The sequence below is a fragment of the Pimephales promelas genome, chromosome 12 (assembly GCF_988280905.1).
Source record: "Pimephales promelas chromosome 12, fPimPro1.hap1.1, whole genome shotgun sequence".
In the NCBI taxonomy this organism is placed as follows: Eukaryota; Metazoa; Chordata; class Actinopteri; order Cypriniformes; family Leuciscidae; genus Pimephales; species Pimephales promelas.
This window is the reverse complement of record NC_142780.1, coordinates 20122685-20150267: the sequence shown is the minus strand read 5'-3', so window position 1 is coordinate 20150267 and position 27583 is coordinate 20122685. Positions and strand designations below refer to the sequence as shown.

The following is a 27583-nucleotide window of genomic DNA, read 5'->3' as shown; positions in this document are numbered from 1 at the left end:
ATTGCTTTTTAGCTAAATAAAATTACATATTTTTTTATCTTCTAGAATCTAGACCCCAAACTTTTGAATAAACCATAATGTAGTTTTCTTGTTCAGGATATGCAAACAAAATTATATTGGGTATATATTATAAGTATTCACATTGTTGTACTGCCTTTTCCCAATTTGGATAAAAACCAGTATGATAATGAGTATGATTGTTGTTACTTTATAAAAGTAATAGTGAATTTAATCAAATATAATTTCATACACTTTACATTTAAAAAAATGTTTTGATACTGGGAAGAAATATGACCCTGACCTGAGATTCTTGATTCATCCATGTACTGAAATAGACTAGGAAACATTAACAGTGTAGACATCACTGGAGAGACTATGATGATACAAAAAACAAAAAAACAAAAAACAAAAAAACAAACACACACACAAAGATTTACTCCCATCTGCACATCACACATGTGTAAACTGAAGATATCAATGACTACACCAAAGTAGTAGAGGTACACAGAGTAAAAAAGACTGAGGCAGGTTGAGGGAAAATGAGGAAATAAACACTTTTGGTAAAGAAGTGGAGTGAGGTAGACAGGAATACAATTTCTGATCAAAAATAGAGGAACACAATAGTTTAACACAGAAAGAGAAGAGGTCTAGAAAGAAATGTGGAGTATAAAGTGATAAGAAGAGGAGATGAAGTGTTAATGAGGTCGGAGAACTACTAATAAGAAATGAAATGGAATTAAAAAGTGACTAATGAAAGTGTGTGTGCTTCCTGTGTGTGGGGCATATATGTGTATAGTGTACTGTATGTGTGTGTGGAGACGCTAATGGAATGTTTTAGATCCACTTGCAGGACATATGGAAGAGAAACGCACACCCCAAAATACTCTAGAGCCAGACATAAAAATAAAACGAAAAAGCCCATTTTCAAGAAGCACTTTTGTTGCCCATATTCACCACTTAATAAAACATGGCGACCATCCACAGAAAAAACAACAACAAAAAAAAAACAGGACATTGTCAAAATGTGTAGAGTTTCCATTTGGCAGCTTGTATATAACAATTTCCAGGCAAAAAAAAAAAATCTCTTAAAGTGACAAAAGAGTGTCAGAATGATCAATTTTTCTGCAAACATATCCCATTGCAGTTTATATTTCGCCTCTTTCCAGATTTTGCAGAATCTTCACTGTTATGATGCGAGAGAAAGGCTAATACTCATCTATAACAATCTTTTATCCTTAAGTTGGTGTTTGAATGAGGAAATTCAAGACACTTTGACCAAATATAATGTCCTCGATTCCACATCTACATTTGCAGACAGGATAGACAGGTGCTTGTTGCATCCCCAAATATTTGAGCTGCACTAAACGACTGGCAAACTAAAGCCCTTCCCAAAAACTCCTGTTTCCGCAGGGCAGTGGTACAGTCTAGCAGAGTTGGCCTTCTATGTTGTCATAGCAACAAGTCCCATAATTCTGCCAATAGAAAGTCATTACAATCACTATCAATAGTAAAATAAATCACATCTGACTCTCTCTCTCTCTCTCTCTCTCTCTCTCTCTCTCTCTCTCTCTCTCTCTCTCTCTCTCTATCTAGAAATATTCAAACCATGATGCAGTTCACACATACAATAACCTGAATACCTGTTCTATGATGAGCAGGTATTTAATTAAAATTAATTTTGGGGAAAATTGAGCCAAAAATGTCAAGATGATACAACTATCCTGATATCATAGTGAATAAACATTAAATAAAAACATTATTAAAGGGTTAGTTCACCCAAAAATGAAAATTCTGTCAGTATTTACTCACCCTCATGTTGTTGCAACCCCGTAAGACCTTCGTTCATCTTCGGAACACAAATTAAGATATTTTTAATGAAATCTGAGAGCTGGATCACTCCTCCATAATAGTCCATAGGCTTCTTGAGGGATTGAAACTTGCTGGCCTTCGAAAAGTTATTAAAGACATCGTTAAAATAGTCCAAGTGACTTCAGTGGCTCAATCTTAACTTTATCAAATGACGAGAAAACTTTTTGGGCGCAAAAAACAACAAAAATAACGACTTTATTTCAACTATTCATTTACGTCTCTCTCTGCCTCGAGTCAGGTTACTAGTTTAATAGTGTAAGCTTCTGTTATTGTACGTCACACACATCACACATGACCAGGGTCGGCCAATAGTGAGCCTACGTGTGACGTAGCTTTACGCTATCACACTACGTTAACTGACTAGAGGCTCATAGAAAAGGAAGTGAATAGTTGAAATAAAGACGTTATTTTTGTTTGTTTTTTCGTATTCTCGGCGCTTGATAAACTTAAGAATGAGCCACTGAAGTCACTTGGACTATTTTAACAATGCATTTAATAACTTTGAGGACGGCAAGTTTCAATTCTCAAGAAGCCTATGGACTAGTATGCAGGAGTGATCCAGCTCTCAGATTCTCACCTCTCAGAGCTCTCAAAAATATCTTAATTTGTGTTCCGAAGATGAACGAAGGTCTTATGGGGTTGGAACAATATGAGGGTGAGTAAATACTGACAGAATTAAAATTTTTGGGTGAACTAACCCTTTAAGCAACTTGGCTATAAAAAATAAAATATAACCGTAAATTATATCATAGAGGATCCTGCAAACCCACATGACGGTAGTATGACTATGTCAGACTTTGTACTTCCACTCAATTTAAGTTCGCTTCTGTACTCAGTCTGAGATAGTGTACTATCTCTCAGTTTTCCTCCAGAAAACGGCCGGTCAATCAACGAACAGAGGATGGGCTGAGAGCTGTGACGTAGATACTAAGAGCAGAGTTTAAGATTGTATTTTAGGTTAGAGAAAACGACCACAGATACGGAGATACGGGATGCAATTCACTCTGTTGTGATATTACAGGCATTTGCAAACTGAAGCCTGAACAAGAAGAGTGTTTGTTAAACATTTTGAATGGAGGTGATGTTTAAGTTGGAGAGAGAGGTGATTGCGTTATGTGATTTGTTTGCAGATAACCAATGATTTTATAGCCCAATTCTAACAATTATAAATTTTATATATTTTTTTTAAACTCATAGTGCAACAAAAATAGCTTTTAACTATTTACTTGATAATTACATCACATGAAATTTTAGCATCATTAAGTTTAAAATATCTATATCTATATATATCTATAAATTGCAGGAACATCTGTCTGTCTGTCTTTCTGTCTGTCTGTGTGTCTGTGTGTTGTGTCTGTCTGTTAATCGCATATCTCTTGAACCGTTAGTCCGATGGATCTCAAACTTCACAAGTGTCTTGCTACGGGCACGAGTAAGTGCAGTGCTGAGTTTAAAGTTCTTTGGATTAGAAATGCAAAAGATATTGCTAAATATATCGCTAAAAGAAGCACACATTGGCCTTTGCCACTCTAGCCGCTGGCCACTCCCCTCTGAGTGAGCACAGCGCAGGACCAGAGACAGAGGGACGAAGAAAGCAGATTTCCTCCCTGAATCGTCGCGCTTATTCATTTGAGCACTCAAACGTACCAAACCAAGTTAACAATTGCTAAAAACACAGGGGCACACGAGCATTATTAGCGCAGGACCAGAGACAGAGGGACGAAGAAAGCACATTTCCTCCCTGAATCGTCGCGCTTATTCATTTGAGCACTCAAACGTACCAAACCAAGTTAACATTTGCTAAAAACACAGGGGCACACGGGCATTATTTTGCACGGGCATTTTGCACTATCTATCTATAAATTGCAGGAATTCTATCTATAAATTACAGGAATGTCTGTCTGTCTGTGTGTGTGTGTGTGTGTGTGTGTCTGATGGATTTCACACTTGACGGGTGTCTTGCTACGGGTGCAGTGCCGAGTTTGACGTTGTTTGGATTAGCTACGCACAAATAAAAATGTCACTGAACTTTTGCTGTGTAATTCTAACAATGAGCACCCAAACACACCAAACCAACAATTACTAAAAAAACACACAAAAACTGATTTTGCACGGGCACTTTGCACTAGTTCTTTAAAATATTAAAAAAATTTCCTAAGCCCATGAAAACAATAGGAATACAAAGATAACATTTTAACAAGTTTTTTTAAACTAGAATTTTAAAAGACATAGACATTTCCTTTTCTTTATCATTGACATGCTTATTTTGAAGTATTGTCGTTATTGTATTGTGTATTGTATAGTGTGTGTGTGTGTGTGTGTGTGTGTGTGTGTGTGTGTGTGTGTGTGTGTGTGTAATTGAGAGAGACAGTCGAGAGAGAGAGAGAGAGAGAGAGAGAGAGAGAGAGAGAGAGAGAGAAAAAAATAAAAATAAAAATCCCAAAACTAAAATAAAAAGAACCAAGTTAACTTGACCAGTTATGGTCAAGTTAACCACGCTTCTCTGTAGTCTCTCTTTAGAGACAGAGAAATTGACAGCGTGTGAAGAGGAAAAACAAATCAAACAGAACAACAGAGAGAAGAATGAAATGAGAGAAAGTGGCCTTTACTAACAGATATTTACACCTGCAAACTCAATATAAATATAAACACACTGCTAAACCATTGCTCTACACCACCTATCAATTATAACAAGAAATACCTGGGGTTTACATTAAGATATCGCCATCATAGCATTATAAGGAAGAATGGCAGTCCTTAAACAGCCTAAATGTGCCGTCCCAAAACACACAAGAGGATTCATCCTAAAAACACTGTTTGCATGTTTGGATTTCTAGAAATAAGATAACGAGAAGGAAAATATATCTTTAGACTGTCCCCTGCCACTGTGGGTGTGAAACCTCTGTGCTATTTGTGTGTGTGTGTTTGTACCATAATTCCTGTGAGCAAACACACTCCCTTGCCACAGTAGGTGTGAGGCACCATGTCTCCATATCCAATGGAGAGGAAGGTGATGGAGATGAGCCACATGGCACCCAAAAAATTACTGGTCACATCCTGAGCATCATGGTACCTGAGAGAGAAATAAAGAAGTAGCGGTTCAGTCTGGAAAGATTTGATTTTTGAAAGCAACTTTGAACAAGGTTCTGGCTGTGGAAGGTGTGGCGAAGCAATAACTGGATGTGAAATAAGCACAAATATCACATCAAAGTTTTCAAATCAAATTATTTGATCTGTTTCCATCTTAATCTGATCTGCAAAGCACTTTGAAGGAAATTCTAGAAAGTCTAAGTGTTTGCCCAGAGGCCTGTCGAGAAACTTTGAGACGGTACTTAAATGTTGGTTATATTTTTGATGCAGCAAAAAAAAAAAAAAAAAAAAAACTTTTCTTATCCTCCCTCCCCGAGAGGATCTCAATAATGGCAAACCAATACAAAACCAAAACCAAACATAGAATAAAAAATAAATAAAAGAAAATAAAACTTAATAAAAGAAAAACAACAAAAGAAAAAATGTTTGTAGCCAATCTTTCCATCCTACTCGTATATACGAGTTCAAAGTAACAACATTTAAGTTGCAGTATGTAATACTGACAGTTAGCGGTTGAAAGCTGTGCTGTAATCGTTATAGCTGTGATGTGAACTTTGTTATTCTTTAATATTGAAAATGATTTTTAGAATTATATCTTTATCGGTACCTTTATAGTTATCGTCTTTGGTGTGAACTGACCTTTAAGGAGACACAACATGAACGAGTACAATTGTAAGTTGATCAGGTAATGTAGAAGGTTTTTATTTTATTTTTAGGTCAGGTCAAATTTTGATCTCTGTCCCAGTTCATTTGCTGGATTGCATGGTTGTAATACACTAGGTTTTCTGCCAACTGACAACTGGTGGTGTTAAAATAGGCTACTATTGGGAAAATTGGGAGTGAGCAGAATCCCACAGACCAAAACAAAACAGACATTCCGGCACGGAACGCCTTTCAGAGAAGAATAACTGTCTGTAGCATTGTTTTTCAGAGAAAAAAGTAATTGAACTTAGCATGTTTCCTGAATCTCTGCATTCAGGAAATATATTTTGGTATATTATGTTTTAGTACAGTCAAAAAAATTGCATACAGCACCTTTATACAAAGGTATGACATTTAATGCTATTTTGATGAATACAAATATTTTCCATTTAGAAAAATAAATGCTTTCACAAATTCTCTACTGAGCACTTTGAAAGAGAGAGCAGGCGTATAACACCACCAAGGTCGTACTGTAGGTTTGATTCCCAGGAAACCCAAAAACTGATCAATAAATATGTAAACAATGTGATTTATTTTTTACTAACTTGAACAAATGAATTAAGCAGAATAAGATCGAGAATGTGTATTAAGAACATGAATAAAAACAATTTCATGTTGACTGCAACAGAAGAAAATCAAAGCCTTTTTATACATTTTTTTTTACGGTACCATCAATTTCTTTAAGTCCTCTTAAGGCATAATAGTAACTTCCCGAGAATATAGTTCACAAAACAAGATCATCCAGTCAGGGGGAGGCCTAAAGCCCACTGTGTGCATGCCAGACTGAGTAAGAGCAGCATACAGCCTGCAGGGAAACTCCTCCTCTGGAAAGGCCTTTAACGTGATGACTTTGAGTGCAGTGCTTATAAATAGACCAGATCCCTGTAGGATCATCTCACAACGACTCTGCCCTGATCATATCTGGCAATGCAAATGTGCAAACCGTCACTCATATAATGCTGCTCGAGCCTACCCCTATCAAAACAATCATCAAACCTCAGGTCCCCAGTCCAGGGAACACTCAAAATTTTAAAGCGTATACCCCGAGACTAACACACATCCAGAGTTTGTAACTATGACAACATGCCTGGCAGAGTCGGAAACACCCACTCACTGGCCTGAGGGCTTAGTTTATCCTGTGACCCTTTTAAGATGCAACATGGGAAATCTGATGATGCATGTCGCAATTGGCTGCTGCCCAGAGTGCATACATGTCTGGAAAAACAGGAAAGCTGTTTAGATAGACAGGTCTCGGGTTTCAGAAACAAGGGTGTGAATGAAAGTGCTCCTTTTCTGTCTCTTTCTCTCTGGTCTCTCTCAGAACAGCAGACGTGTAAGAGCAAGTGTTCGCACACGCGAGTGTTGTCATCCAGGCAGTGCCACTTATTGGTGGGGATTCAGGTGAGTCCTCATTAAGCATTAGAAACTTGACAGCGTCTAGACACAATGGCGCAGTTCCATACACAATGATTTATTTCTTCATTCTTCCTCACCTCTCACAAACTCTTACGGTCCAGGCAGCGATGATCCACAGGGAGATGCTGAAGACTAGCAGCACCGTGCCTGGGCATATGGTCATCAGGGTCTTCATCACAAAGCGTGTGTTAAAGTGCACCTGAAAAGAGAAAAACAACCAGTCGTGTGATTCCTTTCAGTCTGGATTTTACTGCAACAGTAGATGAAGTTACACAACAAGTTGCAAGAAGCTTTACCTGATGGATATGAGCAGTTTTAATTAGATTTTAATTTTATATACATTATATACAGTGGGGAGAACAAGTATTTGATACACTGTCGATTTTGCAGGTTTTCCCACTTTCAAAGCATGTAGAAGTCTGTAATTTTTAGGTACTCTTCAACTGTGAGTGATGGAATCTAAAAGAATCTGTTAGTTTTTCTTTAAGAAGCCCTCCTGTTCTCTACATATCATGTCATTGATAAAACACATATCAGTGACATGATGGGTTTTAACTTCATTCAGGAGATTTTGGTTAACTGCACAACTGACAGATGACTTTGAGCGCACCACCAACGGTGTGTGTGTGTAACCTTAGCGACAAAACGACCAAATTCCGGATCCTGTATTTAAGCCAATAATTTTGTTTTTAAAAATATAAAATAAAGTTGCAAAATGGATTAATTTGGTGACTTTGAAATTGGCAGAGATTGGCAGGCAATGCAAAACAAAACCTTACAAGATATTGCTTAGCTTTGACACTAATCTGTTTTTTGTTTTTTTTCCTCTGGTCTCGGCTTGGTCTTGTCTTGGTCTCGATACCCTCTGGCCTTGGTCTCGGTTTAGGTGGTCTTGACTACAAGTCTGGTTTTTACAAGTCAAGTTTTTGATGACGGTCAATCTCCCTCAGTCTGGGGCTCCATGCAAGATCTCAGCTCGTGGGGCTTCAGTGATTATGAGGAAGGTGAGGTATCAGCCCTGAACTACACGTCAGGACCTGGTAAATGACCTGAAGAGAACAGGGACCACAGTTTCAAAGAAAACCATTAGTAACACTGTAATGAAGTTGCAGGTTCAGAATGTGTGGATGGAAGACAAGGGGTCGGTGAGACTAAACCTCGCCCCCCTTCCCATAAACACACTACGCCATCAAGGATTAAAATCCTGCAAGGACCATCCCAACCGTGAAGCATGGAGGTGAAAAAATCATTCTGTGGGGATGCTTTTCTGCAAAGGGGAAAGGATGACTGCACCGTATTGAGGGGAGGATGGATGGGGCCATGTATCGCGAGATCCTGGCCAACATCCTCCTTCCCTCAGTAAGAGCATTGAAGATGGGTCGTGGCTGGGTCTTCCAGCATGACAACGACCCGAAACACACAGCCAGGCCAACTAAGGAGTGGCTCCGTGAGAAGCATCTCAAGGTCCTGAAGGTCTCCAGGCCTGAACCCAATAGAAAATCTTTGAAAGGAGCTGAAAGTCTGCATTGCCCAGCAACACCCCCGAAATCTGAAGGATCTGGAAAAGGTCTGTATGAAGGAGTGGCCCAAAAACCCTATTGCAGTGTGTCCAAACATGGTCAAGAACTACAGGAAATGTATGACCTCTGTAATTGCAAACAAAGGTTTCTCTGTACCAAATATTAAGGTCTGCTTTTCTGATGTATCAAATGCTTGTGTCATGCAATAAAATGCAAATGAATTACTTAAAAATCATACAATGTTATTTTCTGGATTTTTATTTTAGATTTCGCCAATCACAGTTGAAGAGTAGGCTACCTATGACAAAATTAAAGACTTCGACATGCTTTGTAAGTGGGAAAACCTGCAAAATCGGCAGTGTATCAAATAACTGTTCTCCCCACTGTGTGATAAACATAATATACACAGTACCAGTTAAAAGTTTGGAAACATTACTATTTTTATGTTTTTGAAAGAAGTCTCTTATGCTCATCAAGCCTGCATTAATTTGATCAAAAACAGAAAAAACAGTACTATTGTGAAATATTCTTACAACTTAAAATAATGGATTTCTATTTTAATATAGTTAAAATATAATTTATTTATGTGATGCAAAGCAGAATTTTCAACATCATTACGCCAGTCTTCAGTGTCACATGATCCTTCAGAAATCCTTTTAATATTCTGATTTGATACTTAGCTATTATCGATGTTGGAATTTTTGGAAATTGAGATATTTTTTTCTGGATTCATTGATGAATAAAATGTTAAAAAGAAAAGCATTTATTCAAAACGGAAATCTTTTCTAACTATATATATATATATATATATATACACACACACACACATATACACATAAATACTATTATATATTTGATATTGATTAAACTAAAACATAAAACTTAACAGTATATATTTTTAAGATAGCTTCTATATAATACAAGCAAATAAATGCAAATATAAATCTTTTGCACAGTAAAAAAAAAAAAAGATATATCCTTGCATTGTATTTAATGTTATTATATGCATTTTCTCTAAAAAACAAGCTTCTGTAGTGGTGAGTTGGGTCCCAATAGTTCCTATGGTGGTCTTATTCATATTAAGACCATCAAAAGATCATGTTTGACCTGAAATGTGTCCCACCGGTTGCACACTAGGACGTTAAAACAGCTGTTGTAGATCAAAGGTTGTTCAGTGTCTTCGTTCAAAAGTAAAGACTGTGACCTGAAATACCATAAATTATGTGAAATACTGGGTGTCCTGACTGAAATTTACAAGAAGCCCTTCAATGTTTTGATTTTCAGGTCAGATTGATTCTAATTCAGTTCTTCTCCAAGGCATTGTTGCCATTGTTTGTTTTTACTCAATTTCATCTATACTTCATTGAAAACAATTTTCATCATCGTCATTATTATTATTGATTTGTGTTTCTGAAAAGTCAGATAAAGGGCAGCTCTCCAGAGGGAAGGCGGAGATCTCTGAGCTAAGATGGGCCACACGATCATTAATGATAAAACAGCACATGAGAGGAAAGAGAATTTGCATTTACATCTCTTTGAAACAAGTGCTTCTCTCAAAGGACAAAGTGATTACCCTCTACAATCACCCATTCAAATTAAAGTAAATCAGGACTCTTTTCCCCTGTTTTGGATCATTTCAAATGGCACTGAAGGACAAAACTCAAACTTTGAACTATCAACCACTTGACAGCCACGGCAGTCATTCTTCAACCTCTCTTAAGCACAAAGCTGAAGAGATACACAATATTCAGAGACATCAATCATCCATCTAAAGGGGAGCAGAGATAAACCTGCTTGGAAAAAAAACACACAGCCATCAATCATAAAATCCATTACAACAGAATATTCATCAGTCACATCAACTGACACCGAGCTGTGATGCTGCATCCTAACAATGCAAAAACAATTAGATTAAGCTCCTGTCCAACACTGACCTTCAAAATAAGGTTCGTCTTAATGCTAGTTCACTCTGACCAAACAAATGCCAACACACACACCAAATAGCAAGTGGGTTTAGTTGGATCCAGGGGAGTAACTAAGTAAACATTACTTTTAGTAGCATGCATGACAATAGCTTAGCTCTTATAATAATATTTATAGCTTTTCTAGTAACAGGCCACTTTTTCAGTGGTACACTACAAAAAGTCCAGCACAGTATCACCGTAGAATAACAATGTCATTATGTCACATTTTATGTCACATTGTGTTGTACACTAAGCATTACAGCTGAGCCAACTAAATAGTAATCAAAACCAGGTCCTCTGCATTGATTTGATTCGTTTTAGTGATCAGTTCAATCATAAGGTGCATGTAAATCATCTGGTTCCAAAAGAAACTATTCTCAGATTTTAGTGTCTAAGGGCATTTGCAGCCGTTTTGCCTTTTTTTTAATTATTGTTTTATATGTTTTCAACTAATTTAAATTGCTGTTTATTTAAGGCAAACTTACCTGAAAATTTAGCTTGTAATCAAGATTCAGCAAAAAACCCCAATTGGTTTTGAGAAATTTTGTCTGATAAAATTAAGATTGATTGAATAATTCATTGATTGACCATTGACTTAAAGAAAAAAAAAATTCTATGGAAGTTAATAGGGTCAATCAACTGTCTGGTTACCAACATTCTTTAAAATATATTATTTTGTGTTTAGCAGAAAAAAGAAACTTATACAGGTTTAGAAAAGCTTGAGGTGAGTAAATGATCATAAATGATTTTTATAATGGGTCTTGAAACTGAGGTCTGAGGAAACTGAGGATGCTTGGAGGTAAAAAAAAAAAAAGTCTAAAGAAAAATAGATCAGAAAAGACAGTTCTGTTTCTCTTCACATTTATACAGCTAACCGTTCTCGAATGGTGGGTAGTCAACTTGATTGAAAATAAAGATTTTCAAAATAACCTTTAATACAAAATTATAATATTCATATATTTACAGTTCAAATGGGTGAAAATATCAGCGTTTGTAAAGGGATCATTATATTTGAAAGTCCAAGGAATTGAAAAGTATGAAACCCTTCTGACTATTAGACTGTAGTGTAACAAATTTTCATTTTTAGTTGCTTGTAGCAGTTTTAAAGTAGCTTCCCAAAAACTGTCTGGATCAGTGTTAACCCTGTTGCTGTTTTGTGGGTCAGTGTGAACCAGCAGAATATTTAAACTGTCAGTAAAGCTGAAAGGTTCATCTTTCTCAAGAGACTGAACAAACCACATAAATCCACACAAAACCTCTTTCCTCTAGCGGAGAAAACCACAGGCCTCGATGCTCATGACTGTCCACATTAAAGGGAGCTAAAACATAAAGAGGATCTGTTTATTGAATCTAGGCGCAAGTGGGTCATTGAAGATAGACAGGAAGGGAAAAGCTGACCAGCTGATGAGGTTTGGACTAGTTGGTCTATAATACCTGAAGAAAGCTAGCTGTTAGCATTCCCAATCATCTCAATGGCAGTTGCTTGGATAGCGCAGAACCCTCCAGAAGTATGTGATTTCATGCTTTTAAGAGACCTTCGAACAGGAATCAGGCGATGTGTTACTTGCAAATATATCATTTAGTCAGAATACAATGCTATCAACCAACAGAGGCTACTGGAACCATTCTAACTAGCCAAAAGAATGTAAACAGCAAAAAAAAAAAAAGAGGAAAACCACACTCAAAAACAAATGCTACACATATAATTAACACCCTAAATTCTTTGTTTTGAATCATTGAGTTGACCTCTGACCTTGTTGAGTGCCCCTATGCTGCGGGAGGAGGCGTCGGTGAAGAGCTTGCTATGTAGCAGCATGACTCTGGCGATGAGGTAGAGTCTAAGGAACATGGGTACAGACAGGACCATGTCTAGATCTGCCTCCGCCTGCGAGGGAGCGTAGGAGAAGGCCAGCCGTGCCCGCCACATAAATTTGAAGTCCCCCGGCACCGGGTGAACCGCAGAAACGATCAGCTCCAGAGAGATGAGCAGCACTCGCTCCATGGTCATGGCGATCCGCCAGTCGTCCGCACCATTGTCAATGACGAAGAGCTGAAGGGGAAAAGTCAGAATGGGAAAAGTGAGCACAGTTTCCCGTAAAACCAATAAAAACCAAACCCCCATAAAAACTGCATATTTATATCAAATCAAACCCAGAATCCTGCTAAAATCCAAAAATGACCTTTCATTTGAGGTATGGCTATCTGTAATATATGTTGAAGAAAATAGTTCTTTTATATGTTCTTTTATATTATGCATTTGTTCTTGTTTTTAAATTGTTTTTCTGTGTGTGTGTGTGTGTGTGTGTGTGTGTGTGTGTCTGTGTGTGTTGTTTTTCCTGAGTAACATCCTTTAACCAGCTGATTGATGGCTCTGCCTGTCTTCATTGGATTGGATGGCACTGATTGCAGCAGGTTTAAAACCATCTCTTCCGCTCTTCAAGGAGCGGCTGCGACTTCGGCCCGGTCGCGCTTCTCCTGTCTCCCCACCAACAATGTTATTGTTATATAATTGTTATATATTTTAAGAAGTGTTGGTGAAACGTTCACTCGGTTTTGATAGTGTATTTAGGTTAATCAATTGGATTCTTCTTTGATCTCTCGAGGGAAGATATTTTGTTTTTTTTAAAGTTGACCTTTATGTATTTTTTCAATATCTTAATAAAACATTTATCGTATAACTGTTTTTTTTGTTTGTTTTTTTTGTATGGGAATTTATTTTCTTTTTTCTTATCTGAGCACTGGGCGGAGAGTCGCTTTTCTTTTTATTTATCGTGACTTAACCCTAGATCATAATAGTACACATACAGTAAAAAAAAAAAAATTCATGAGGAAACTCATTGCTCAAATTATCATACTCTATCATATGCATACTAATTTTCTTCTGGATTTTAGAGCAAAACGAAAGAAACAAAATACATCTAATGTATTATTTAATTATTTATAACTAATTAAATTAACTTGGCTTAATATATACGTAGATATAATGTCAAGAGTAAAATCTCATTGGTCAAAACTTCTAAAAGCCAGAAGAGAATTAGCAGGGCCATGTATGAAAATTAATAGGGAACAAAACAAGAAATTAATTTCAAACCTAAATGTATTCATAAATCAAAAAGTGCTATTCAAAAAACGTACAGTATATTAGAAATTCCAGCCCAAAAATGTAAAAGTTTCTTCCTGATTTTAAGACCAAACAGCTCTAATAAATAAAAAATGTTCTTGTGTTGCATTGCAGCATTTTTACTTTAAGCAAAGAGACTAATTGCTTGTCACACCGAGCTACTTAGGACATGCATTAAATAGAGAAAAAAAACGAACGTTATATAACAACAATTCATCATCCATTTAATCAAAAAACTTCAATTACAAATTAATAATTCAGATTACCTCATTAGAACAACTAATAAATAGAGCTGCCGTACGACTAACTGAATGAGTAAACTGTTTTCTCAGAAGCAGGCAGGAGGCAAAATGAGAGGGAAAAGGATTGATGAGTCCCACAATGAGAACACGCTCAGATAGTCATTTTATCCTGCCAGGAACGCCAAACAGACAGCAATAAGCAAACAGAATTCCGCTGGCATAATGTGCACTGACAGTTAAATGACTCTCTCTCTTTCTCTCTTCCCAATGCAACTTCATGTCAGGCGGTATATCAGCAGAGCCTAACGATGGAACGGGAAACTAATTGTGCTGGCTGGCGGTGTTAGATGTGTTTAATGTTAATTGTAAGTGTTAGATTGGCGAGGTTTGTTTAATTGATAAGCAGAAGGCAAGCAGGGTTTTCCCCACTGAGACATACACATCCACACACACACCGTCACCCACACACAGGAGGGGCTGCAAATGATTATACGGGAATCCTGAGAACTCATGAATGAAGTCGGATATCTCTTCTGCTATATATATAATGGCACTCTTGTCTATATTCATCGCAAGGTTGTGTCACAGCACAACAGGTCTTTCGGCATCTGAAAAAAAATGTTTTGTTTGTCTAATTGCTCGTGCATGCTTGACTCTGTGTGTGCGAAGGGCACAGAGCATGTCGTGTGCCTGTAAAATGCGCATGTTTTTTTTTTTTCTTCTGGAAAAGCCAGCTTCGTCATGGTGACTGTTGCCTAGGCGACAACATCAAAGACCAGCCAAGCTTAATTAGGATCCCCTGGTGAGAGAGGGAGAGAATGACTATGTGTTTGTATGTGTGCAATCACAAAAGAGAGCGAGAGCATGAGAAAAGTGAGAGGGAGCGAGATAGAAAGGAGGTGAAAGGCAGGGAAAGAAGCCGAGAAAGAGAATGAATGTGCGGGAAAAATACACGCGTGTGGGTGGGTGGATGGAGAAGGAAAGAGAATGTGTGAGAGTGTGCATGAGAGTGCATGTGAATCTGTGAGAGGTTTGTCTGGATGGGTGTGTGATTTATGAATAATGGTTGACGAATATGGGTCTTTATGACTGATATTGACATCTACAGTGGACGGCGGCTGATTCAGTGTTTGGTTTATTGTAAATAATAAAGGAGAATGAGACATAGAATTCTGATGAACTCAATTTAAAAACTTATTCAACACATATTACACAAAAAAAATATTTTAAAACCATCATTTAATAATTAAATGTTTAATCATTTTATGAAAACTTTTCAGAAAGTTTTTATATAAAATTCACTCTAAAATAACTGAAAAAAGATCAATATTAAATATTATTGTCATAATAATATTAAGTGTTTATTAAATGTTTCAACTTTTAGTAAACAGCAATGATACAATACATTGATGACAAATTTAATTCACACAATTATTATTCTCAAAACATATTGTTTATCATTAGAATGTTAATTAAAGTTACATTGTTTAAACTTTTAAATACATTCAATTGATTAAATTTAATAAAACACTTACTTGAAGAAAAGTACTAAATTAACAAAACATTTTGAAAGCAGTTAATGTTCATTATCATCATCTCTCCCTTTCCTCCTCTGCACGTTACTCCTAATTCATCTCTCCACTACCTCACCCCGTCTCCCCATCACCCATTCAGTCGTTCTTTTTTGGGCCAAATCACCACCAGGATATGCTGAATAATTAAATTCCATTAGTTAAGGTAATCAGTCAACATGAGTGACTGGACCGAGCTGCCTCTCTAAACCCATCAGAGAGAGAGAGAGAGAGAGAGAGAGAGAGAGAGAGAGAGAGAGAGAAACCCAGAACCTCCCAACAAATGAAGGCCAGAGCCAATTAGGAAAAATTAGGGAAAGAAAGGAAGGATGAAAAGGAGAGCAGACAGCAAAATGATGAACGAGAGAAAGAGAAAAATGCAGAGGCTAGAGAAAAAGGGAAATCCAGGAGGAAGACGCATACACACTGCACACAATCACATTACATACTAATACTAAGTCCCGGCTAACATCGTATGATTTTTACTGTCTTTTTTCATTGTTGCTTGCCAGATTATATATATAAACAAAATGAGATCTTAAGTAAAAGTCAAGGCAGACATCAACTGTTTTTATGTCAGACTGTGTGATGCATCATGCACAATTCCACAGACTTTAGTCAACTGACAGCTTTGGGCAGTCAGAGACTGTTCTGACATCCTAACTCACATACAAAAACAACTGAAGTGGTTCTGCACAAACCCTCGCAAACCTGTAATGATGGCAATATTTTGCCAGAAATCGGCAAAGAAATAGGCAATAGGAAAGAAAGAAAAAAATGTGTTGACTGCTATCAGAGGGGAATACTCATGTGGGTCGGAAACTAGAATTCCTGCCATATGTTTATTCCACCCATGACCTCAGCCAGCTGATTTCTTTCTCCTGGCTGAAAAACTGCAAGTTAGCAAATCCAAGTGAGTTGAACAAAATATTGAGGAGGACTTTTACTTTCTGAACATGGACTTCACACCTCTGACTGCTATGCTTATTCTTCTGAGCAAACTCAAGGTATTATATGAAAAACTTATTGAAAAAATTATAAATGTTGCCTAAAAATTAAGTACTAAAATTGCAAAAAAATAAATCAATATTTTAAAAAACAACTAATAAAATGAAAAAAATCAATTAAACTTAAACTAAAATTAAAAATGAAAACCGAAAATATAAAAATAAAAGCTAATTCAAAATATTACAATAGTAGGCTATATAAATAATACTAAAAATAACACACATAACAACATTAATGTGGGTTATATTTATAATTGAACACTTGATGTGTCTTTACCAAGCAGCAACTTTCTCTCCTGAATCCAACACGGAAGTGACTTAAACTGCAATTCTCTACTGGCCGCTAGAAACAGGCTACAAAAGAGAATCAATCCCATATTGCCCCCCATGTTAAAATGGCCAACTTTACAGCCTGGTACAAAAGCACAAATAGTGCTTTTGGTCTGTATAGCTAAATTTTCCCTTCATGACAACTGTAAGGGAAGTGACGTGTGGTGACACACTGTCAAGATGGCGACGGCCAGCTCCACTCACTTTGGGCTTAAAAAATGCTCTTCAAAAACCTACGGGCACTTCGTCCATATTTTTTTAATATTCCATATTTCAACAAATAGCTGTAAATTTCATTGGAAATTTACCATTGACAAATTTGCTAACCAATGTTTTATTCCAGCAAATACCTGTGATATCCCACATCAATGATTTATCCTTTTATAGTCTTTTACAGTGTCTCATGTTGTGTCACCAACCAAATACATGAACTCAAATGTGCAGTGTGTTAAGTCTCCAAGGGCCAAAAAGCTTCCAAAAGCTCATCATAAAAACCACTCAAGCAAAACGTTTCTAGAATAAGCCCAACCTTGAAAATTGGCTTCATGTAATACTGGTGATTTACCAAACTCTTTAATAGGTCTTAGCTGAAGCTGCACAGCCATGAATCATATTTAATGTGGTGATCCAAGCAGTTCACAAACTTTTGCCAAGGATGAAGCCTGTTGGCTCTGAGGAAGAGCTGCACTCACATTAACACATACACTTGAGTTCAAACGCTACCTTGGAGGTCCTTTCAACCATAACGGCAAAGTGGATTTTGACTGAAATGAACGCTTTAGCGTAAGTCCAATCAAGTTCTAATACTTAAAAGTATAAAAGCAGTATAAAAGATAGGTACTTACACATGTCCAAGTTCGCAGATGCTGATGCAAACAATTACCTCCATTCTCCCCACCACCCACCACCAGGATGGTCCCTTCCCCTTCATCCTCCCCACCACTACCAGGATGGTCCTTTCCCATATCTCCTGGGTGGTCGGCTGCTCCCCTGCCTTCAACTTCAGGCAGGAAAAGCAGATTCCGCTCCCCTCGGATTGCACACTACGAAAAAAACTTTATAAATATTTACTTGGCGGGCTGTTAATTAATATATACTTTTGTTAATTTTTTTTCTCCCGAGACTTGAAGTTCGGTTCGCTTGGTTCATTTTATCCGGACCAAAACAACCAAACAAACAAACATTTAATCCTGGTCTAACTGTTTGGGTTCAGATTGGCATTTTTATCACCGAACATAAAAGCCTTGGGAATACGTTCACAACCTGATTGGTCTGTTTTTTGAGACGAAACTTACCGAACATCCAAAACAATGCTGTGTGCTGGGCTAAATGCACTCATTGTATTTGCGGTTAGCTTAAATGTGATAGTATTTTGACCAGCTGCGAACTCGTGAAGAGCTTATAAAATGTGTGGAGGAGTCAAAACAGCAGGGATCCCTCCATCACACACAAACGAAGATCTCCTACGAGACGCGGTTCTGATGACTGTACCGAACTGTGATGGAGAACTAACTTAAAGGTGCCAAATAATAATGAATCTGTATTGCTACCTTTGTAAATCTGGAAATGTAGCGATGAAGAACAAACAGTCATTCCAGTCGTATTCCTTAGTCTCTCTCCTCAAAAACATCCTTAATCAACACCTACTCACATCATGATTTTATCTCCCTTAAACTACATCGATAAACAAAAACACACACACACACACACACACACAGTCTCTGTCAAGGAAAGAGCTACTGACGTCTGACTCACACACATTAGGAGAGAGAGTCTCTCAGCACCACAAAAACGCTTGCATAACGCCAAACGCAACCTGCATGAGAAACTTCTCAATCCAACAAAATGAATGAAACACTGTCTGCACCTTCACAACCACACATTGGCCTGAAACGGAGAGCAAAATGAGTGCCGGAGCTGTATATCTGTGCATATCTGTGTATATCTGTGCATCATGTGTTCAACAGCAGCTTAAAACAGCCTGAAGCAGACGAATAATTCACAGACTCACAGACAGAGGGGGCAAGGGAAGGTTGAATGAAGGTAAAAATACAACCAGAGAGAGAGACCGAGCAACTAAGGTGGGAGAGAGAGAGAGAGAGAGAGAGGAAAACTGATGAGAAGCAGGGGGATGAAGGGAAGGAGAGGAAAACATAACACGGCGTGAGCGAAAGCACACAATGAATTGATTTGAAAAGAGAGAGAGAGAGGGAGAGATAGAGAGAGAGAGAGAGGAAAGGGCATAATTTGATAGAGGCGAGAATGTTAGATGGCAAAAGAGTGATGAGGGAAATTACAAAGTGGGTGGAATACACAGAGATAAAGTGAAAACAAGGGAGAACATTTTGTTTGCATGTATGAGCTTGTAAAGATATTCTGTTGGATAAATGTATGAACAGATTTCACTATGTAAAGAAACACTTTTTTTTTTTTTTTGGCACCATTGACTTCCATAGTATTTTCTTTTTCTACTATGGAAGTCAATGGTCCCAAACATTTTAGGTTCCAATCGTTCTTAAAAATATCTTCCTTTGTGTTCAACAGAAGAAAGAAACTCATACAGATCTGCAACAACTTGAGGGTGAGTAAATGATGATAGAATTTTTATTTTTGGTTGGAGTATTCCTTTAAGCAACACAACTGATTAAATTTAACATATATTTTTATCACTCCATAAATCAGAAAATACTGTCAACAACAGCCATAAATAAATAACTTTTGCCATTATTTTTAGGAATAAAATGTTGTATCAGGAAAATTATATATGAACAAACCCCTCAGTAAAAACCTTCAGATTATAGAAAAGAACAGAACTAAAGTTTAGTCTATGCAAGTGCTACTGAAGTGGCGATTCTGGCTCAATAGGAAGAAAAACTCATTTTGTGAAAACCGTTAAAGATATAAAGTGTAATTGAAATCTACAGACGCAAATAGATAAGTGCTCTAAGTTACATTTAAAAGTGTATTTTTTTGGATGTTTTCTTTCCACTAGTCTGAAAAAATAACACTTTATGAAAATGTCACGATTCATGTCTTGAGTTTTCCTTGTCATGTGTGGACTTTAGTTATTGTTCCGTGCCATGTTTTGTAGTCCTTTGTAGTTTTTCTTGTTGATGAGTTCCCCCAGGTGTTTCTGATTAGCCACGCACCCTTGTTCCCTTGTTTAGCTTGTTTGTCTGTGTATTTAAACCTATGTGCTTCAGTTGTAGCGTGTCGGTCGTTGTTTGAATGTAGCTTTGTTCTGAGATTCTGTTTCTGAGTTTCTTTGTTTCCCGTGGATTACCCTTTTATTTTATTTTTATTATTAAAATTAGAGTCTGCATTTGGATTCGTCCTTGCCTCGTCATTACAGAACGACCGACACCCAACAACTGAAGCACATAGGTTTAAATACACAGACAAACAAGCTAAACAAGGGAACAAGGGTGCGTGGCTAATCAGAAACACCTGGGGGAACTCATCAACAAGAAAAACTACAAAGGACTACAAAACATGGCACGGAACAGGAAATAACTAAAGTCTACACAAGACAAGGAAAACACAAGACCGGAATCGTGACAGAAAAGCCACAAAGCTCAAAATCTCAAAACGGACAGATGCATGAAAAAAAAATGCCTGTAGTGTCTTGCCTTAATATTTAGCGGAAATGTTATGATGAATGGAAAGTTGGAAAAAAAACAGCAATAAACTAAAATCATAATCTTTTGTAAGAAAAAGTATCTATTGTCACTTTTGATCAGTTTAATGCATCCATGCTGAATAAGAGAAATATTCATTTCTTTATTTTTTTTTTTTAAACATACTGACCCTAAAACCTTTGAGTGGTAGTTTAAGGTTTGTGATTTGATTAACTTGACCTGTTGCTGTACACCACTATTATCATTCATCCCTTATTTTTTTTTTGGCCTCCAGCTGATAAAGAATCTTATTTTCATGGGCAGACAGCTTATCTTATATGGTGCAGACAGATAGTGAGACAGGCAAAGTAAAAGCCCAGGACACCCCTTGAAAAATGTGTTTCCAGCTACATCACTGCTGAACACAGCGTCCCTGTGCCATCCCAGAGAACTTGCTGGCCTCAAATGCCCATGTGACATGATTCACCACTGCCCAAAGCAAATATTTTAATTATTAATTAACAATTCGTTTAATAATGGAGTTGCATATTGTGGCTGTAAAACAGAGTGAAACACACTGGAAAGTTATAATAGTTAGGTCAAATATCACATATTGGGCGGCATATCACAGCCCAACCCACAAATAGGGAAGATTTTGCAAGGGAGAAAATAACTAACTACGCCTATAATACATCAATTAACATTATAATATCAAAATACAATGCACATGTGTGTCCTCCTGGTAAACCCTATGTTATGGGGATAAAAGGTCCTCAGGAGGAAAACAGCATATAAATCAATTCTAAATGCAGAAAGAAAGTTTTCAAATGGTTATGTCTATGGAATGTCCGCATAAAAGACATAAAAAAGACTCGCAATTTCAAGTTATAAAGTGTGATATAAAGCCGCAATTGTGAGTTATGAAGTCAGAATTGCGAGATACAAAAGTACAAAAGTCACTGTCAAACCAAAAGATATCTGTTTGTCAATGCAGCAAATTCATCCAACCTGCATTGAAACCAGGTCTGCATTGAAAATTCCACTAAATTCCAGATCGTATGAATTCCTTTTTGAAATAAATAGATTTCGCCCACGGAAATTCATAGAACAATGGTGAATGTGTCCACACCTCAACAATAGACACTAATGTGAGAACATCATTTGTGTGTTTACCTGGACCTCTCGAGCATGGTAAGCGATGATTAGTCCAAGAAGGATGACGGTAGAAAGGCTGATAAGACACTTCAACGCCAGAGAATACATTGAGCTCTGAAAAACACATACACATAATGTTATTACTACACACGCCATTTTTATTTCACGGAGAAATGTTCACTTACAGGTGCTAAGTGAATATGGGGTGGGGGGTCACGCAGAAAATTAAAGAGCTATTTAAGCAAAAAATGAAATGTCTGGCAATATGTCATTTCATTTTATTATAACCTCATGTGACTGACTTGACATGAGCTACAAACAACATTGTTTGCAATTTCAATGAATGGGGAATGGATTTTTCAAGCTTCGGAAGGATGCAAAAGTAGTAGAAGTATTTTAAAAGTGGTACAAATGTCTCGTGCACTACATTCTGAAGTAATACAGTAGATCTGTGTGATGGCATTTTTGGAAATTTTTAATCATGTGATAAAATTCCCTACAATGACATCAAATAAGAGTCTGTCCGATGTTACATTCCTCATGAATAACAACTGGAATTTCAATCAGTTTCTCATACAATTCTATCATATGGCTTCAGAAGATTTGGAATATACACAACTGTTCAGTGGTTTAGGGTCAGCAGGATTTCTTTTAAAGCAAGGAATACTTTTATTCAGCAAGGATGCATTAAATTGATCAAAACTGTTAGTAAAGGCATTTAAAATGTTACGAAAGTTTTCTATTTCAAAAAATATTAAGCAGCACAACTGTTTTCAACATTGATAAATATAAGAAATGTTTCAAATTCAGCATATTAGAATGATTTCTGAAGGATCATGTGACACTGAGGGCTGGAGTAATGATGCAGAAAATTTTGCTTTGCTATCACAGAAATAATTTAAAATATATTGAATATATAATATATAATTTAATATATATTGAAAATACATTAAATAAAAAAGTATTAGTAATTTTTGATCAAATCGAAAGCATCCTTGTTAAGCATAAGACGCTTCTTTCAAAACCATAAAAAAATCTTAAACATTTTACCTCATTGTATTGATACCACTCTTATGATTTCTCCATAGGCTTTTTAAGAATCAATAAATCTCAGGGAAAAAATATGACATTGTTCAAAAATTCACCTTTTGTGTCCCATGGAAAGGCACAAGGGTGAGTAAATGATGAAAGAATTTTCATTTTTAGGTCAACTATCTCTTTAAATAAAAAATGAACAGCACAATCACAACATGTGCATCTGTGCCATATAGTCTGCCAAGACATTTTTAGTGTCTTTTCATAATCTGTGGATTACATGCGCATAACTACAAACTACACACACACAGAATGTCAAGGTAACTTAAATGTTTGTCTGATTGGGTGTGATTGTAGGGATCTCACCTTGACACCTATATACTTTATACACTACCAGCTGCACAAATTGGATTTAATTTACACACACACACACACAGCTTGCTTAAACTCTCTCTTGACTGAAAAGCTAAAGTTCTTAATCATTTCCAGCCTGAGCCTCAATGCTGTCCAGCTGAACCACACACATTATTAGATTGGCCACCCGTGGGTCTAATTTAAGGCTCCATACTGGAGGCATTATTCTACAAGGACAGACAGACAGTGGTGTCTGGGGGACCAACGACTCCTCAGTCTCTCACTTTCACACTGACACACACCCACACACACAATATAAATACACAAGGCTCCTAACTGGAGCACATCCAGGGGCTAACAGCTTATCGATACAACAGCTGTCGCATCATTCTCTGTCAGGCTTTCAAACAAGTCCTAAAGATGATTTTCTCTAACAGGTGGCCCTATTAGGTGGCCCTAGATTGATTGGCCCTTTATGCTCAATGTGATTTATCCAAGAAGATGTTCCTTCATCAGCCCCATGCACTGTTGGTCCTGGAACAACATCAGGAGATGTTGGATATGGTAAAGCCACGACTGTCTGGAAACTAATTTAAACGCACCCAAAACGTACAAATATGCACAGACAATAATACAAATCCACATTAACGTATAATTATTTATATAATGCAATATAATATAAAATATGAAATAATATAATTATATTTTTTAACAAATAATAAAGGCAAAACTAATTAATAATATATTATACCATACCATATTCTATTCTATATTATTATAATAAACAAATAAATACTTTTGCCTTTATTATATTATGTTAAATATATTATAACATAATATAATAAATATAATATAATAGAAAATTATCATCAGTGTTCGTTTTACATTTTTCCTGTGTTTCTGTTAGTTGGTTTCTCATTGTTTCATTCTCATTTGCTCCTGTCGTTCATTTCGTTGATAGGTTTGTCTATGTATTTAGGCTCTGGGTTTCTGTAGCGTACGGGGCCACATTAGGGTAAATCATGCATTCCAACACGGAACCGTTCTAACCATTGACTTCTGTCTAATAATTCACCAGCTCAACTCCAGAAAGTCTGGAGTAGATTGGAGTAGACTGTTGGCCTCCTAGGGCAGCGAAGCAAGTGCATTCTGGGAGTTGTTGTCTTTCATCCACTAAAGATACATAAAAATACATTTTCTGGCTTTTCTCAGTCTAGAATGTTCCAAATTCAAAAATAATTTCACATTTCTTCTACATAAATGACATATTTTAAATACACATTCATCTTTCCAGAGGTGAAGTATCCCTTTAATGCATGGTCATGGAGGTTAAAATTTTATGTTTTTTTTTTCTTTTCTTACCCACCCTTGTAAGTGAGTCCTCAGTGTCTGTGACATGACTATCAAAGCTCATGTTATATACTAGCGTGTGAACAGTGAGTATGATGAACAGACTCATGGCTAGATTAGCAGTTATTGATCCAGGTCATGATGGACACCATGCAGAGCTAATAGGCTTTCTGAGCTCCATTAACTCCATCAGCATTTTCTCACACGCTCAAAATATCCCTCTTTTTCATTTCTCCTCCATTTATACAGCATCCTCTCTTTACTTCTCTCTGGTCCTTTTATAAACACCGAGCAAAACGGCTATGACGTCTGAATAGACAGTCATCTTCGAGCCTTCTGCCTCTCACACAGTTACACAAACACATTCGCACACAAACACACGCACACATTTGCAGTTGAATATACCGCCACAAATACACACAGTCATCTGTGATTCTAATGCAATTACTTCCTCTTGTTTCGATTTCATCATTTACCGCTGCAGTTGGATGAAGTGACTCACTTGAAAAATCTCAAACACAAGCCACATACAACCTGCAGTGCACACACACACACAACGAAAAAAAAATTTTTCAGATCCTGAAACACAAACAAGACTCATGATGTCTCAAGATGGCATGAAATGGAACTTGCAATAATCCTTTTTTCCGTAATTGTAACTTATATTCAAAGTTTCTTGAACAAAAAAAAATGTAGGCCGGGACTTTTTGAACATTAATTGGATTGATGGAACGTCTCTTGATGGAATGATCTCTTGTGAGTGACGGGTTGTCGTGTCCTCGCGTCAGTAAACATATCATCAAAGAATTCATTGCAAAAGGGAGGGGAAGTTATTTTCATTAATGATTATGATGAGATCACATTCATTTTTGAAAAAAAAATTTGATGTGCATGGATTAATAATAAATAAAAAAAGAAATGTCCATTCTGATATCATGGTGACTTTAACCACCAAAGGAAGGATGGTGTGTTCTTAAACTCAAACACAAAAATGCTTCAAGAATATTTTGATATCCAAGACCAGAGAAAGTTAAGGAGGATGAAGTGGGAAGAGATGGACCACTCATATAGGCTAATCACCTTTTGATAGAGTTTGTTTACGCGCAGCTGGACCAGACATTTTAGCATGATTTGTGCAGAAGAAGCTAAGTTTGTGACACTATCACTGTCAGATATAATTGTTCATTTAAAATGTGCAATTGCGATGGAGATTTTGGTCTTTCTGTCTTTCAAGCAGACAGAAAATGTACTTCTCCTGACATAGAAAATAGCTGGTACCAAGATGGCCGCCGTATGAAGTGAACCTTCCCTTAAAGGGGCTTTTTCCTGGACAAACACAGATTTGCAAGATGATTAATGTCACTGTATGTGCAGTGTTGTGTGCGTGACCCTTCATTCGGAGCTCTTTGTCTAAGTCAAGCAGTCTAATGATCTGAACCCTCTGGCCAAACCAATCGCACACACGCCACACTTTATCATTCACCCTGAGACCTACACTCACCCCATAAAGAAACACACAGCAAATAAACCACAATCAACCTTTATAAACACACACACATAAGCCAATAAATACATCACCAGCACACACACACACCACCAACCACAGCTGGTAATATGAGAACCTGATCTGTCACCTTTGCTCAGAGATTGCTCATACATAGATCAGATTACTTGGAGTTTCTGTTTTCTCAAAAAAAAATGTAAAAAAAAATCCATAGGCACAAATTACACAGCTGTGGACATACAGAAGAGAGCAATGAAAATTGTGCCTCGCATAGCTCAACCTAGCTAAAAGTACGGTAAAAGTAGCATAGCTATTAGTTTGGCTGATGGTAGCATTGCAACATTTTAAATCATGCAGCTTTTCATGTAGGGAAGCTAGCCTATATTATTGATTAGTTACATTGCAGGCAGCGTTGAGTAAAGGTTACATAGCCAATTATCATAATTTCAGCAATAAATGTATTTTATGTTGGATGAATCAGAACGAACAATATAATAATTAAGGAATAGATAACTCTTTTGAATCTAAATTGAACTTACGATTTTTAATATGCACATGAAAAATAAGTAGCTTATTGCTACGTTTACACTGCAAATGTGGCACAAGAGCACTTCTGAATTGCCATTTAGGTGTCTTTCCACAAATGCTGCTCTGAGGAGACAAATGCATTTACACAGCAATTTCAACTGTATACTTTGATACTGAAGGGCTGAGAACAGACAGGGTCAGAACAGGTAATTGGTCTGTCTTTTATGCAGTATTATGTCTTTTTGAGCAGGCACAGAGCAGCCTTAACTAAGGAGCCTTAAGTAACAAGGTACTTGTGACTGGAAAAAAATGTCAGTTCCTGATATCAAGAATTATAATTTCATCTAGTGAAGATTGAATTCTAGATATCTATAAATCATATCCAGCAAATCAATGTTAAACTGGCTTGCCATGTTCCTTACAGACCAAACTATTATATTAAACCACAAAACACACACCACCACCAAAAACAAATGTTACAAAAAACAGTAATGTATCTCTCTTAATGAAAAACACACTGATAAGCCCAATTACACACCGAATGGCACACACACACACTTGATTAAACACTGTCATACACCATTACACCCCTGAAAACCCAATTACATACTCCGAGGCCAAGGAAAAAATTGAAACGCACACACAGCCTCACCTACATGCACGCAGTCATACAGGCACATACATTAAGCTTACAGCATTAATGGCCATTTGAAGGTCCTTTTAATTCCGTGAACTATTGCCCCCTCGCTCTTTCACTGACCATTCCTCAGGATGTCCATCTAGTCTCATGTTTCCTTTCCTTTTCCCACTAACTCTTTTTTTTCCGTTATGTACTAATGATTATTGCTCCGGTGAGAGTGCTGTAAAAGCGTTAGTGTGGCAGAAGTGGGATTAGGGTTGGGCAGCCCACTGGATCACCCCTTATATATGTCTCAGAGATGGATTACACATAAACGCAGTTTGTTTTTTTCTGTGGTGGGGACTTTCCATTGATTCGTATTGTTTTAATAACGAGCAAAATACATCTTCTATCCCCTTTTCACCTAAATCTAATCCCTACAGAAAAATGTATGTGTGTGTGTTTGGGATTAAATATATTTTAAAAATGTAATATATTTACGTGATGTCTTTCAGCATCATCATTCTAATATGCTGATTTCTGATCACACTGAATAAAAAACCCAGATACACACGCACAGTGCCCCACG

General features: G+C 37.0%; 1 protein-coding gene across 2 annotated transcripts in view; it reads right to left on the bottom strand.

Moving 5' to 3' along the window:
- Positions 1-27583, bottom strand: part of kcnn3 (potassium intermediate/small conductance calcium-activated channel, subfamily N, member 3) — a 51135-nt gene that overhangs the window by 13779 nt on the left and 9773 nt on the right. For both annotated transcript variants that reach the window (XM_039679661.2, XM_039679658.2), the window contains exons 3-6: positions 21623-21718; positions 12315-12611; positions 7155-7276; positions 4801-4942 (exon numbers count right to left, since the gene is read on the bottom strand). In XM_039679661.2, the coding sequence (XP_039535595.2) occupies positions 4801-4942; positions 7155-7276; positions 12315-12611; positions 21623-21718 (657 nt within the window). The remainder of the gene's footprint in view (positions 1-4800; positions 4943-7154; positions 7277-12314; positions 12612-21622; positions 21719-27583) is intronic.